Raw genomic sequence first — 14,578 nt, forward strand, 5'->3', positions numbered from 1 at the left:
GTTATCCACATAAATCCAAGTGGTACAACACCTCTACAAAAAAGAGGTACTTAATCTACATGTGGTATAAAAGCTCTTTGAATTTCCTAACTTTCAACAACTAATTAAAACAATTTGTTGAGAAGCACCTAATTTTCAACCGTGTGTTAAGTGTAGTTTGTGCTTCAATAGCAAATTGGATTTTTAACTTTTTTTTTTATTATTATAGAGTTTCAACCTAAAATCCAAATACCCCCAAACTTTAGGGAGTAAATTTCAAATTTTGAAACTTTAGTATGAAATTCAAACACTCCCAAACTTTAGGGGTGAAATTTGTAATTTATCACTTTATTTTTTATTATTATGAATTTGAATGATGTGAGTTCAACTTTTATATAGTTAATTTATGAGAAATAAAAATTTTATAGGGTTGTTTATTTTCATTTAAATTTGTTAGATTAGTCATTGTCTAAACAAATATATATGTGTGTGTGAGTGCGCGCGCGCGTGTTTTACGCTTTAGTCTAACATGAAATACCAATGCTCACATCTTTTTGAGTAATCTACCTGAGCTAGTTAGGCATAGGACTATAAATAAATTGTGCTATTTATGAAGAACTAGTCATTCTCCCATTCGTTGTATGGATAGTTAAACAAAAATTACACACAAGCGCGCGCACACACACATATATATATTAATTTATTTCTTTATTTTACTTGAAAATATAATCAACCTCATGCAATTCATTTAAAAGAAATGATGTTAAAACAAATGAGTAATTATCCTAACAATTACAATTGTGTTATTGTATATTCCTAGCCTTCATGTTTGGAAAAACTTTCACTTAAATTTAGTGGGACCGAAAATTACATCAAATAGGAATGTAGCAACAATCAATATTATGCTTAAGATTTTAGATAAGTTGAGATCTATATTTAGTTAACAAATTTGGATTTTAAATAGGTGCTCTGAATTGAAACCTATATTTTCCCATTATATAAGTGCACAAAAATGGACCGAATGTATTGAAAGGACCGAAATGGACTATAATGGACCGAATTAGATGACATGGATCGAAGTTGACCAAAATGGATTAAATTGGACCAAATGAACCGAATAAAACTGAGATGGACAAAATAAGACCGAATAGGACTGAATGGACCGAATAGACTGAATAGGATCAAAGTGGACATAATGGACTGAAGTGGATTGAATGGACTTAATAAGACCGATATGGACAAAATAAGACCAAAGTGGATTGAATAGAACCAAAATGGACCAAATAAAACTGAATGAACCGAATAGGACCAAAGTGAATAGAATGGGCTGAAGTGGAAAGAATGGAACAAAGAGAGCTGAATAAGACTAAAGAGGACTGAATAAACCTAAATGGACGGAATAGATCCAAGTTGACCGAATAGCACCAAAATGGACCAGATATGACTGAATAAGACCGAATAGGACTAAGGTGAACTGAACAGGACCAAATTGAACTGAAAAATACTGAATAGGACTGAATAAAACCTAAGTGGACCGAATAGGAATAAATTGGACTGAATAAGACCAATTGGACCGTATGAAACTAAAGTGGACCGAATAGGACTGAATAAATCCAAAGTGGACGAAATATGACCGAATAGGACCAAAGTAGATATAGTGGACCGAATATGACCGAAATGTATAGAATGAATTAAAGAGGACTAAATAAGACTAAAATGGACTGAATAGAACTAATTGGACCGAGTAGGACCAAATTGGACCGGGTAAGACTGAATAGGACCAAATAAAACTAAATGGACCAAATTAGACTAAATTGGACCGAATTAGACAAAATTGGACTGAATAGAACTAAAGTGGACCAAATAAGACTGTATAAACCGAAAGTGGACTAAAATGGACAGAATGGACCGAATGTGACAGAAGTGGACCGAATAGGAGTAAAGTGGACCGAATAAGACCAATGTGGACTGAATAAGACAGAATAAACCGAATAGGACCAAAGTAGACTGAATAGAACCAGAGTGGACCAAATAGAACCAAGTGGATCGAACAGGACCAAAGAATAAGACCAAATAGAACCAAAGTAAACCAAATATGACCAAATGAACTGAATAAATCTGAATGGACCGAATAGTACTAAAGTGAACAAAATGGACTGAATATGACCAAAATAGACAAAATCGACCGGACTGGACCAATTAGGACTGAAGTGGACTGACTTGTGTATAAAGAGTTTATTCTCATAAAGTAAAATCCTAAATCAACCGGCGACCGCTAAGAATGAATGCTTTTAGGAAAGGGTGACTAAGGAATATTTGTACAAATCATTGATTTATTCTTATTATTATTTTTGGGGGTAAAGGTACAAATCATTAATTATCCTATTCTTTTCTTAAACTAATTAATGCACCACTAGCATCTCGTGTGTTCCCATTTAAGCTAACATATTTCTTTTTTTGCTTTTTGTCCCCCCTCCCCTCTCTTTTTTTAATGCAAGGTTCTAGACTTCTAGTTCCTCCTTTATTTATTTATTTTTTCTTTTTTTATGGTATAAACAAAAGAAAATGCTAAGTTCTTGTTCAAAAGATGACAAAGAGGGGTAATTATTGGATACTCTCAGAATACTATAAATGCGTACTCTGCCTTCTCACGTAACTATAGGTCCTACTAATTAAATTTATAGTGAGATCTACAATTCATGTGAGAGGGAGGTGGTACGCATTTATGGTACTCCCAAAATATTCAATAATTTTCCGACAAAGAGACCATCCTAGCCATGGTTTATTCTCGTTGAAGGAGCAGTTCATTACATTAGATCCAATGCTTAATTATAGAAAGTAACTAGATATTGAGTTTTTTTTTTTTTTTTTTTTTTTTTTTTTTTTTGGGTGCTAAGGGCTTTGTGGCTGAATCTGTATCTTCCCATACACAAAGTACTTGGGGGTCCAGGGGGAAGGGTTTTGTAACTATCTCTTTTTTTTTCTTTTTTCTTTTTTGTGGGAGAAACAACAAGGTAGACACTAGACATTGATAATATCATAAGGACAAAATTTAGTTATAAAACTTGTAGCCTAAAGTCACAACTTTACTCAATAAAATAAAATTTACTACATATTTTGAAAATATAACCATTGAATTGCATGTTCTACATGCTTTTAATACACATGCCAAATTTTGTGTCAATCGGATATTATTTACTATATGATCTATAAGCTTATATATTATGCATTATTTTAAAATACAAAAACTTGCAATTTAAACAATTTGTTGATGACATAGCTAATAATTTTTAATTTTTAGAAATTTTGCAAGTACGGAGGATATAAGAAGAAGATGTAATTCAGTGGTGGATTTCTCAAAATTCATCTCCAATAAAAAAATATTGACTATAGTCATTTTTATAGCTTAAGGCTATAACCAATTTTGTAGTTTTTTATATTTTTTTTAAGAAAGAACCAATTTTTTAGTTAAACTTTATACATATCATAATAGTTATTGTATGTTACCAATATTATATTGGAGTCACTCCTTATATAGAACTGTTGTTATTACCTTTTCAATTGCTAAAAAATAAAAAGAAAGGTATTTATTACTTTTTTCGTATTTCCTTAATTTCAGCCATCCTTTATTGTGGCAGTACTGAATATTAGGCTACGGCTGTAACCATCCTTGGAGGAGTGAAAAATTTCATCAAACTGAGGTCGTGATTCTCAGTAGTATATCCTGAGGTTTTCTATGATGGGGTTTAACTGGTTCTCTCATATTTGGCATTTGACACGGATGCTTAGACCTTCTATTCGCTATATATGGTTATTTTGGTCTGGCAGGTAGGATCGGACCCAGGTGGGGGCCTAAGGGGGCCCGTAGCCCCCCCCCCCCCCCCCCCCGCGACCCAAAAAAAAATTAGTAAGTAAATTTTCTAAAAACAAAAACAAGAAGAAGACTTGGGCCCCCCCTTTCTTTTTAGCCCAGGCCCCCTTCCAAAAATCCTGAACCATCCCACTGAGTCGGCCAGCCTAGAGCCCATGTAAAATAAAAAAAAACAAAAAAACAGAGTAGACCCACTAACCCAATAGTCCAAAACCAAACGGAAAAATGAATTGAAAAAAAAAGTACTAATGAATTGATGTTGGTGATGAACTGATGAATTGAGGAGGAGGGGAGAGAGAACCAGCTTGTTCAATGCCGATAGAGATGGACGGAGACAAAGGTGGAGGCTCATGCCAGTGGCACTTCGGTTTTGCTTTGGCTTCTACTTCCGCTTCTCTCACGAGCGAGCTCACCATCACCTTCGAAGGCGAGGTTTACATTTTCCTAGCAATTACACCTGATAAGGTTTGCGAGTACTATTTCTCTCTCTCTCTCTCTCTCTCTCTCTCTCTCTCTCTCTCTCTCTCTCTCTCTCTCTCTCTCTCTCTCTCTCTCGGTTTTTGGGGGCTATATACTCTGTTTGGTTCTTGAGAAAACCCAATGGAAAAAAAAAATCAAGTATTGAGCAGCACTTTCTAGCTTTACTCTTTTCAGTAAAAATATATATTTTTAGTAAATGTTTATTAGGTATTTTGATTCCTATTTTTTTGTTATAAGTTGTTTAATTATAGAAATGTATCGGTTTGTCTGTTAGGTCGGGTATAATAAATTCATAGTATTGGTAGTAGGACTAGGTGAAGGTCAAGAATAAGGAGACAAGACAAAGACAAAAAGATAAATAAAAGCAGAGATACAAAGACCAAAGAAAAAAGAAAAAAATAAATCATATAATATAATATAGTAAATTGTCACATAAATTTAAGAAAATAATAGTGATACCCTTGCGTCTATTGTTAACTCATAATACTAAATTAGATGAATTTATAAATTGAAAAGAAGTGAAAAATACTAAATTTATACATTGGAAAGGATATAACTTTGACATTTAGTTTGGATTCAATCATAGATGATTTTGAAGATTTAAAAGAGCGTCAAGTTCTCTTTTCATAGATGATTGTATTAAGAAGCAATAGTGTTTCATGTATTTTGTTTTTTTGGTAGTTGATTGTATTTTAATATAGGGAAATGCTAACGAATGCCCTTAGGGCATTATTTAATAATCTATTTAAAGAAAGTTTTTACGGGAAAAGAAAGAAAAAAAAATTAATTTTTTAATAACTTTTTTCATTTCCCATAAAAGTGATGTCAAAACTTTCCTAAAATGGATTGTTAAACAATGCTCTAAGGGCATTCGTTAGCATGACCCTTTAATATATTAAGAAACAATAATTTTTGTGTATTTATCTTGGTTAATAGTTTTTTAATACTATATGAATGTGTATTTGAAAAAAAAAAAAATCACTTAACTCTAGCCCCCAGCTTAAATTCTTGGGTCCGTCCCTGCTGGCAGGGATGTCCTTGTTGGACACTCTACATTTTATTTTGGAACTGATGTACATAACGTAACAACGTTGGCATTTCTACAGTTATTGCACGCATGTTCATATCTCCCATTTCAATCCTTTCCTTAAAGTATGCACTATGCACAGTTGATGATCCCGTGACTGCTTTCTCATTTAAGTTGTTAATGTTCCCTCTTTAGTCTTTCTCTTTTTCAAGGCAAGGTTCTAGTTGATTGAAAAACAGTAGGTTGAATGAAATGTCACTCTCACAAAGTCACAATATTGTAGTATTTTTTATATTCTGTTTATATATTTGAGAGCACAAGATATGATTTAGAAGTTGGAACTTCGAACAGATATAGATTATAGAATTTCAAAAATACAAATAAGGAAATTAAAAATAAATAGAGAATGATAAGGCGAGTCCAATATCAATTACTATATCTCAAAACAATCATAACTCTGTGCACTTGATTTTTTTAATGTTGATTTTCTTTTGCTTGTTATGTTAATTAGTATGGATTTTTTTTTTCTTGAATAAGAGATATTTATTAGCACTAACAGAATATTAGGGTCTTTGCTGTCTCGATCCACAAAACATGTGGTACCACTACCAAATTGCCGGCATGGAATAATTATCCACTTTTTCTTTTCTCTTCTTTCTTTCTCTTTTCCTTCTTCATTTCTTTTCCTTCTTTTTCTTTTTTTCCCTGTGACAACATCATAGGGCTCTGTTGATACTTGATAGTATAAAAATTGATAGAAATTTGAAATTTCAGGTATCGTGAGCTCAACAAACAAACCTTTTGCATTAAATAGAAGTATATTCTCCAGGGATGTTTAGTCCTTCAACTGCTCTTGAAAATTTCGAAATTACCGATCATTTGGAGAAAAATATCAATATAATTTACTCCAGGGATGTTGAAATTCACTTCATGCCTATCAGATAATTTAATTTAATAAACTAATGTTTAAACCAATAGTTGCTACATGTTTGAATACTGGTGATTGAATACTTGCTAAACCATATTTTAAACATTGTGGTTGACAGATTTGGCATATCGGATACTTCTCCTACACGGAGAACTTGCGATTTGTGTGGATGAGAATGGAATATTGCCGATCCATCTCTTAGCAGAGAAGCCTTCTGCCTTCCCAAGTGGTTGCCACCTTGGATGGTGGAGCAAGATCATTTATTATTGTAAGTGTTACTAAATTGTCAAGCTGCATGTAAAGAGTAATGCTAAGCCACAATTTTTGCCCCAACTTATTTATATGGTGAATTGTGAGTGATAGAGTAATAAACTCATTATATTCTCTATTTTTATTTCATCACTCACAACTTACCACATAAACAAATTGTGGTAAAAAATGTGACAAATGTTGTGATCCTAAAGTATTTCACATATAAAAATGAAGAAGCTGATAATGAGAATGCTCTTAGTTGTCAAATCTGAGTTGTTCAATACATTACACCAGAGATTGTTAGGTGCAATTGGCACGCCTAATAATTTGTCTACATGAATGGCCTGTTCGGATGGAAGGTGGGAAGGAGGGAAAGTGGAGAGAAGTAGAGTAGAGTTAGTTAAAAATAAGCTAATTTTGTGCTAAATCTACTCTACTCTCATTTCTCTCTTAATCCAAATGACCATAACGTGCGTCTTACATTTGTTAAAATATACGCCTACACATCATTTTCTTCAGAGGATACCTTTGACTTATTTATGTCATACAGCATTAAATGTCATTATCCTCCATTGCTTTTTCACAGGGACACCAGTTGATAAGCTTAAAAAAATCGATACGAGTCTTAAGAGGCGTGAACACAAATTTCCGGAAAACTACCAAACATGCTTCAGCTTCATTCAATTGCTGGGGAGGTGGACCAAAATTCAAGTTGGTAAGTGAAATAAAATCTTACATTAAGAATAACTAATAAAAGTCACTTAAAACATCTGGTCAAAAAAAAAAAATGTTCACTTTAAAACAAATGATAGAACATGAAATTTTGGCAAGTCAAGGCAACTGAAATTTTTTCATGACAATTGGAAGGAATAAATGGTTTTTTTATTCATTTTTTAGAAACAATAAATGAGCGTAATTAGTATAACATAACTGGTTTAAGACTATAAACTTAAGTTTTTAAGGTTAAATAGCGTCGGTGTATGTTATATTAGTTTCTCATTTGGGGTCTCCCTAGCTAGTTTTCTCCCCAGCAAAAACTTTGGCACATACACAAAAATCCAAAACCAATGGAAAGCCTCTCTTATTTTCTCTTTTTAAATTTAATTATGTGTGCACTTCGTCACATAACATAACCAAGCTAGTTTCCTAATTTCTAGTGGTTATTATAGGAAAAGTACTATGTGATAAAGGCAAAAAAGCAGATGAAGAGAATCCTGAAACATCAAATGTTACTCTCAAATTGAGACATGAAGGTGAGGTGTGCAATTGTAACAAGTGTGTTCTAATTGCTAAAGAATCTTGTATCGGTTGGGTTCAAGATTTACTAAAGGTTTATGTCCAAGTTGGTCCTCTCCGCCTATTAATTTTTGGGTTGGATACCTTCTAAGAGCATTAGCATCCAAGATGTAAAAAAAGTTCTATTTTACTTCCTAAAAAATTTACTTTATCTATTTTGTCATCTCATTTTACAGCTCTCTCAACATCCCAGTTTCTATTTTTAGATATATCGAAATAAAATTATATAAACTTCCTAATAAAATAAGCATAAAACTACCGTCTCTCTCTCTCTCTCTCATCATCCCCAAACCCAAACCCAAACCCAAATCTAGAACAAAACAACCCAAATCAAGCCAACCACTGAAATTTAGCCGCCACCACCAAACAACCACCACAATCACCCACACCACCAACCACGACTACAAATCACCTCCAAAAACCCAAAATAAAAAACCACCACAGCCTCCTTTGCCACCACAAACTAATGCCACCACAAACCCACCACAGCCTCCTTTGCCATTTACCTTTATGCCCATAACATTCTACTCTTTTTTAGGTTTTTATTTTTTAACTTAAAAAATAAAATCTTAACTTATTTGTTTATTTATATATTTTTTTAAAGCCTATCTATTTTTAGGTACAGTTTTTGCAAAAACTATATCCAAAGGTAGACTAAATCTACTAATGAATCTTACTATTTGCACATTATAATAATCTAATTTAATTTTTTGAAGGTTTTAGGATTTGTGCTCTTAAATCCTATTGTATGATGCTATGTATGATATTATGTATGACATTATGTATGACATAATGTATGACTTAATATTGTGATTGATAAAGTTATTTTATTACTATCTAAAATAATGGTAACATGAATATGGGACATTATCATATAGTCCATGAGATGCATTGTATGTGATTTATGTGAAAAGTCACAGAAAAAGTAAATCACAAGTTCTTTGTAAACTCAGAATTTATAGTTCGTAGTCGGTGATGAAATTGGGCATTTCATCTGCGAAGACTATAACGTGTCAACTAAGATGATTTGTCTTGATCATGGAAGTGGAGACTTCTAGTTGATATGTTGATATGTTTTAAGAGTTAAAACATATTGAACAGGACCGCTGTGAGATTTATTGTTCTCCTAATGACTGTCAAATGAATAATAAATCTCACGACTTTTATTTGCATGAACTCTTAATCCTGAGAGAATAATGGACCTGATCATGAAGTGTAGGTTGCTTTGATATATCAGGAGTGAGATCTGAAGCGACGGTCAAAATCTCAGTATGTTGGGCAACCACATTTAGTGTTGATCGAACATATATTCTCAAGATGGAATTCATAGTCTCTTCATGGAGATATAAAATATTCCCTTGAGATAAGTTTAATGGTTTCAGTTATTCAGAGAGTTAGGTCTAACCACTTTAGTAAGAAATTACTAAAGTATATATTTATGAAATTGGATTTCATAAATATATAATGAATAACTTTAAAGAATTAAACCGGGTACTCAAGGATAAGATGTAGTAATTTACAAAGTGGCAGTCTATATTTATGACTTTGTGTTACTACGAATATTTTATGAAGGGGTTACGTGTATAATAAAGTCTTGGGATATAATTTATTAATAAGGCCTAGAGTGCAATTATATTTATATAGTGGTATTAAATATAATTAATGGTAACTTTGGATTTGTCAAGAGTTGACGGAAAAGCCCAAGGCCCATTGGAGCTAGTGTCTTATTGGTCCCTTTTGGTCCCACTCCAAGCCACACACTAAAGTCCAATTGGAAAGGCCCAATAGGCCAGCCCAATTAGATAATCAGTTAGTTATAAAGGGAGAAACATACCGAATTTTTATTAGAAGAGATTAGAAAAGAAAAAGAAACGGTGTGTGAGAGAGTGTGAGACACACTTTCATTCTCCCTTTGAAAAACTGATTGAGAGACCACACATCTTGGAAGTAAAGTGGAATTGGAGTGAAGATTAAAAGTGTTCCCAAGTGCTTCTAATCTTTGTTTTGAATTTCTACACACCAAGGTACGCTATCTTGTTCTTAAATTTTGAAATTTACATTGTGCACGTTATCAATCATGAATGAAATAGATCCTTGTTCGTTGCTTCCGCTGTGGGTTTTGTATGAATTACAAAACCAGAATTTTTCCTTCAGAAGGATCCCGAAGTGAAGATCAGAAGCATTATTCATTTTGGAAATATTGTTGCGCCCCCTTATTGATTATCACATTTTTTTGCAGAGGAATAGAGCGCATTCTAGGATTTGATATACCATCCTTTTCACCTTTTAGTCTTGCCTTATTTTCTGTATCTCCATTTGTAAATAGGAAAATCGTAATGGAAATATTTGTTATGAGTAGTACTTATTACGCACTATTTGTTGCACACACATTTATCACACATAATAATTGCACTGAAAACAAAACTTAAAGTCACCATTTCCACTTAGATGCGTGCATATATTTTTGTGCATTAATGTATTTTCAGTGACGAAAAAATTCGTCACTAAAAGTCCAGTTTTTCGTCACTAAGAACCTTTAGTGACGAAATCGGACTTTTAGTGATGAAATTCATTTCGTCGCTGAAACCCCGTCACTAAAAGTCCTGGTGACGAAAAATTTCGTCACTAAAAGTCCGATTTGATTTAAAAAAAAAACTTTTAGAGACGAAAACGTTTCGTCACTAAATGTTTTCCTCACTAAAAACACCATTCAGTGACGAAAATATTTCGTCACTGAAAACACTTTAGTTTATTAAATCATATTTAGTGACGAATAATTTTGTCACTAAAACTATTTTTAAGAAAATCCATGCACATATAGTGACGAAAATTTTCGTCACTAAAACCATTTCTTACAAAATTTTGCTACATTTAGTGACGAAATATTTCGTCACTAAAACTTATTTTCTGTTTTTATTTTTTTCATGGCTTTGATATTAACCTGTAACCTGTTAATACATTACTAAAACCTCACATTTGAATAATACATTTATTTCAACACATTTATAAAAAAAAAAAAAGATCCATACATTCCACAAGTAAAAAATAAAACAAGTATCCAATTCAAACTCCTTCCATACAATAATTGTTTGCAATACATACAATAACTCAAGATATTTTATAACAATACAAAAATGTTAGCATAATATAATTAAAACTAATGGAAGATGTCCTCATATGTCTTCAAGTAATGTCAAAAGTAAATCCCCTAAAAGCCACCAATAAGAAATCTGCACAAATATAAAAACAATACTACATTAAAATCGTAAAGTAAAAACATTAACTATGTTATAAGAAACATTTCTAACAATGCATTAAGAGTAGCCACCCCCATAAAAAATTTAAATAAAAAAAAAAAAAGAAGAAAGCAGCCAGTTTAGCTCAAACATTAAAAAAATTTCAACATGCATATCGCCCAAGCAAGATGGAATCAATTTAATAAAAGCTCTTAATCATATATGACAATGAACACCCATGTGGGGGTGTATGTATATTACCCAAATCTATAACTTTTCATTTATCTAGATAAATTTTAGACCGTAACCAAATCTCATAGTACCTTTCAATCAAGATGGAAAGGTCAAATTACACCTATTATGCATCAATTTTAAACTTTTATGTTAAGTACATATATACCAAAATCCTTAAACTTCTACCTTAAAGTGCATTGACAGTATTTAAAGTAACATTAAAGTGCTTCTGTTTAAACTAACCAGTGCCATCATGATCCTCATCAATACTAGTGTTAAATTCTAATTCCACAAAACCATTCACTTCACCTGTAATGTCATTCATATATCTCTATAGTTTATATCCTTATTCTATGCTAATCCCAAAAGATTTGAATTTAATCTTATGATAATTGATAACAAAGGACCCCACCCCCCAAAAAAAACAACCTTCATCATCCTGGTTTTAGAGACAATGCCATCCTAATATTCCTTTCTCAGATTAAACACTCATTTTGTCATCAAAATGGATGATAGAAAAAACTAGCAATTAGGGAAAAAAATCTCATCATTTGTCTTGCAAGAAATATTAATAGAGTAGCACAGCGTATCTAAAACATAATCTAGAGAACAATCCCCCATTAAATCAAGTAAAATAACAATCAGAGGACACAATCCCATTGTGAAATCAGAGTATCATTACCTAAGCAATAATCAACACAAGAAAATTTAGAAGATGGGGTAATCTCATTTTGAGTTCATACATTACACCTAATGTATAGGAACTTGCACACTACATATATCTAACACTGGTATCAATGTGGAAACCAAACCAAGAACCATAGAAATAAAAATGAATTACAGCAATTGATATGTACGTATATAAGAAACTTTCTTCACAACCACACACAGTAAATATCAAATACCCAAACTAAACAAAAATGCATATACCCATTACTGTATCAAACAAAGAAATACCCAAAGGAACTAGAATCATTAAAAAAAAAAATTAGCATCAAGCATTTAGAATCATTAAACAAAAATACCCAAAGGAACTAGAATCATTAAACAAAAATTAACTCAAAAGGGAAAAAAAAATACCCAAGCTTGGGGGTGGGAGGCGAAGGGTCGCCGGCGGGGTGGGAGGCGAAGTGTCGCCGGCTGGGTGGAAGGCGAAGGGTCGTCAGAAGCGTCGCAAACTGAAGCGTCGTCGGATGAAGCGTCATCGAATGAAGGATGAAGCGTCGCCGGTGAGCTGCGACCGATGGTTGGCGACGCTTCAGCGTCGCGATCTGCGACCTTCAGCGTCGCGATCGGCGACGCTTAAGGTCGCAGATCGCGACGCTGAAGGTCGCACATCGCAACGCTGAAGCGTCGCCAACGATTGGCGACCTGAAGCGTCGCGATTTGCAACCTGAAGCATCGCCTATCGTGTCACTGAAGCATCGCCGATCGCCGGCAACCTAAAGCGTCACTGTTGAGCTTAATCGGCGACGGTGGCTTCACATGCGGTTTGGGTTTTTTTGGTTTTTGACCGAAATGGCTCTTGGTTTTTTTTTTGTGACCGAAATGGCTCTTGGGTAGTGAAATGTTTTGTGGTTTAGCTGGGTTTTGAAACTAGGCTTTCAAGGTTTTAGTGACGAATTTCAGTTTCGTCATTAAAGACCGGGCTTTGTTAAGATTTTTAGAGACGAAATTCATATTTCGTCGCTAAATCATATTTTTAGTGACGAATTGTGATTTCGTTACTAAAAACATATAAGTGCAAAACTATTATTATTTTTAGTGACGAATATTTTTCGTCGCTAATTCTTCTTTATAGCGACAAAAATATATTCGTCACTAATACTATCCACAGCAATACCTACAGTGACGAAATATTTCGTCACTAAAAATTTCAACTTTTAGCGACGAAATATTTTGTCACTATAGACTAATTAAACTCGCGCCAAAGTTTCCCTCCACTAGCGCCCATTTTTCAGATCACAATAGTGACGAAATTCATTTTCGTCGCTAAATGTTATAATTTTTTTCATTATTAGTGACGAAATTTATATTTCACCACTAAAGCTATATTTTTAGCGATGAAAAATATTTCCTTACTAATTTTCGTCATTAAAAATACATTTTGATGTAGTGATTGCAAATGCAATCAGAGATCAAGTGGTACGAGGTATGAACTCAAAACTATGAAAGGATCATCCCTATATAAAATTGAACTAAATATTATAGATTTAAAAGTATATCCAATATCCCGTAACTTTATTCATTGTTATTGGAATAAAATATAAACCTTGAAATGGTTCTCGATTTTACTTGAAATTTATTTCACTTAAATTGAGAAGATCTTATTTTCTTCTTTTTTTTTTCTTTTTTTGGAAATTGAAAATTTGAGTAATGTTATGGATACAATATTTTTCATAACTACTAATATGACATTTATTGTAATTGGAGCAACCTAATCACTTTGACAAAACTCACTACCGATATATTTCATTAGGAAAAAAAAAGTGTTAAATGCTATAATTATTTTATTTTATTTTATAATATAGAGTTATATCCCTTGACTTGAGAGACTTGTCTGTTTTACCTTTTTCATCATTAAAAGTATAATTTCTACTCAAATTGTTTAAAGACACACTCAAAACTGCACGTGTTACGTATATGTATTATTTTTCAATGCAGCTTGTCAAGAGCACTCGCCAAAATACTTACTTTGCCAAACCAACAACGACAATAAGACCCCTGCAGATATTTTCACTGAAAATCACAAGGATCTTGTCAAAGAGGGAGGTGAATGGCTAAACAAAACCTCTGAATCCTGCTCAGTTGTGGCTGCACTCATTGCCACTGTTGCCTTTGCAACGTCAACCACTGTCCCAGGTGGTGTCAAGGAGAATAGTGGCACGCCAATCCTCGAAAGTCATCCAGCATTCGACATCTTTGCTGTAACCTCACTTGTTGCCCTATGCTTCTCCGTCACTGCCTTGTTCTTGTTCCTCTCCATTCTCACTTGTCGGTACCAAGAAAAAGATTTCCGGGTAGACTTACCACGGAAACTTTTGCTCGGCTTAACTTCATTGTTCGTATCTATTGCCGCAATGTTAATATCTTTCTGTGCTGGACATTTCTTTGTGCTCAAGGATAAACTTAAAGACAGGGCACTTCCAGTGTATGTGGTGACGTGCCTGCCCATTACATTTTATGCCATTTCACAATTCCCGCTCTACTTTGATCTTGTAAGGGCTCATTTTAAGAAGGTACCTCGACCGAGCCACACGATGGTGTCTCTCTAG

The 14,578-nt window shown here is 33.4% G+C and overlaps 1 protein-coding gene across 1 annotated transcript; it reads left to right on the top strand.

Annotated features, from left to right (window-relative positions):
• The first annotated feature begins 4,174 nt into the window (after nt 1-4,174).
• On the top strand, nt 4,175-14,578 carry LOC142612505 (uncharacterized). Its single transcript, XM_075784590.1, has 6 exons — nt 4,175-4,315; nt 4,582-4,591; nt 6,404-6,553; nt 7,124-7,252; nt 7,707-7,790; nt 13,968-14,578. Exons 1-6 carry the CDS (start codon nt 4,175-4,177, stop codon nt 14,576-14,578), a joined length of 1,125 nt encoding a protein of 374 aa, XP_075640705.1.

The sequence above is a fragment of the Castanea sativa genome, chromosome 10, assembly GCF_040712315.1.
Source record: "Castanea sativa cultivar Marrone di Chiusa Pesio chromosome 10, ASM4071231v1".
NCBI lineage: Eukaryota > Viridiplantae > Streptophyta > Magnoliopsida > Fagales > Fagaceae > Castanea > Castanea sativa.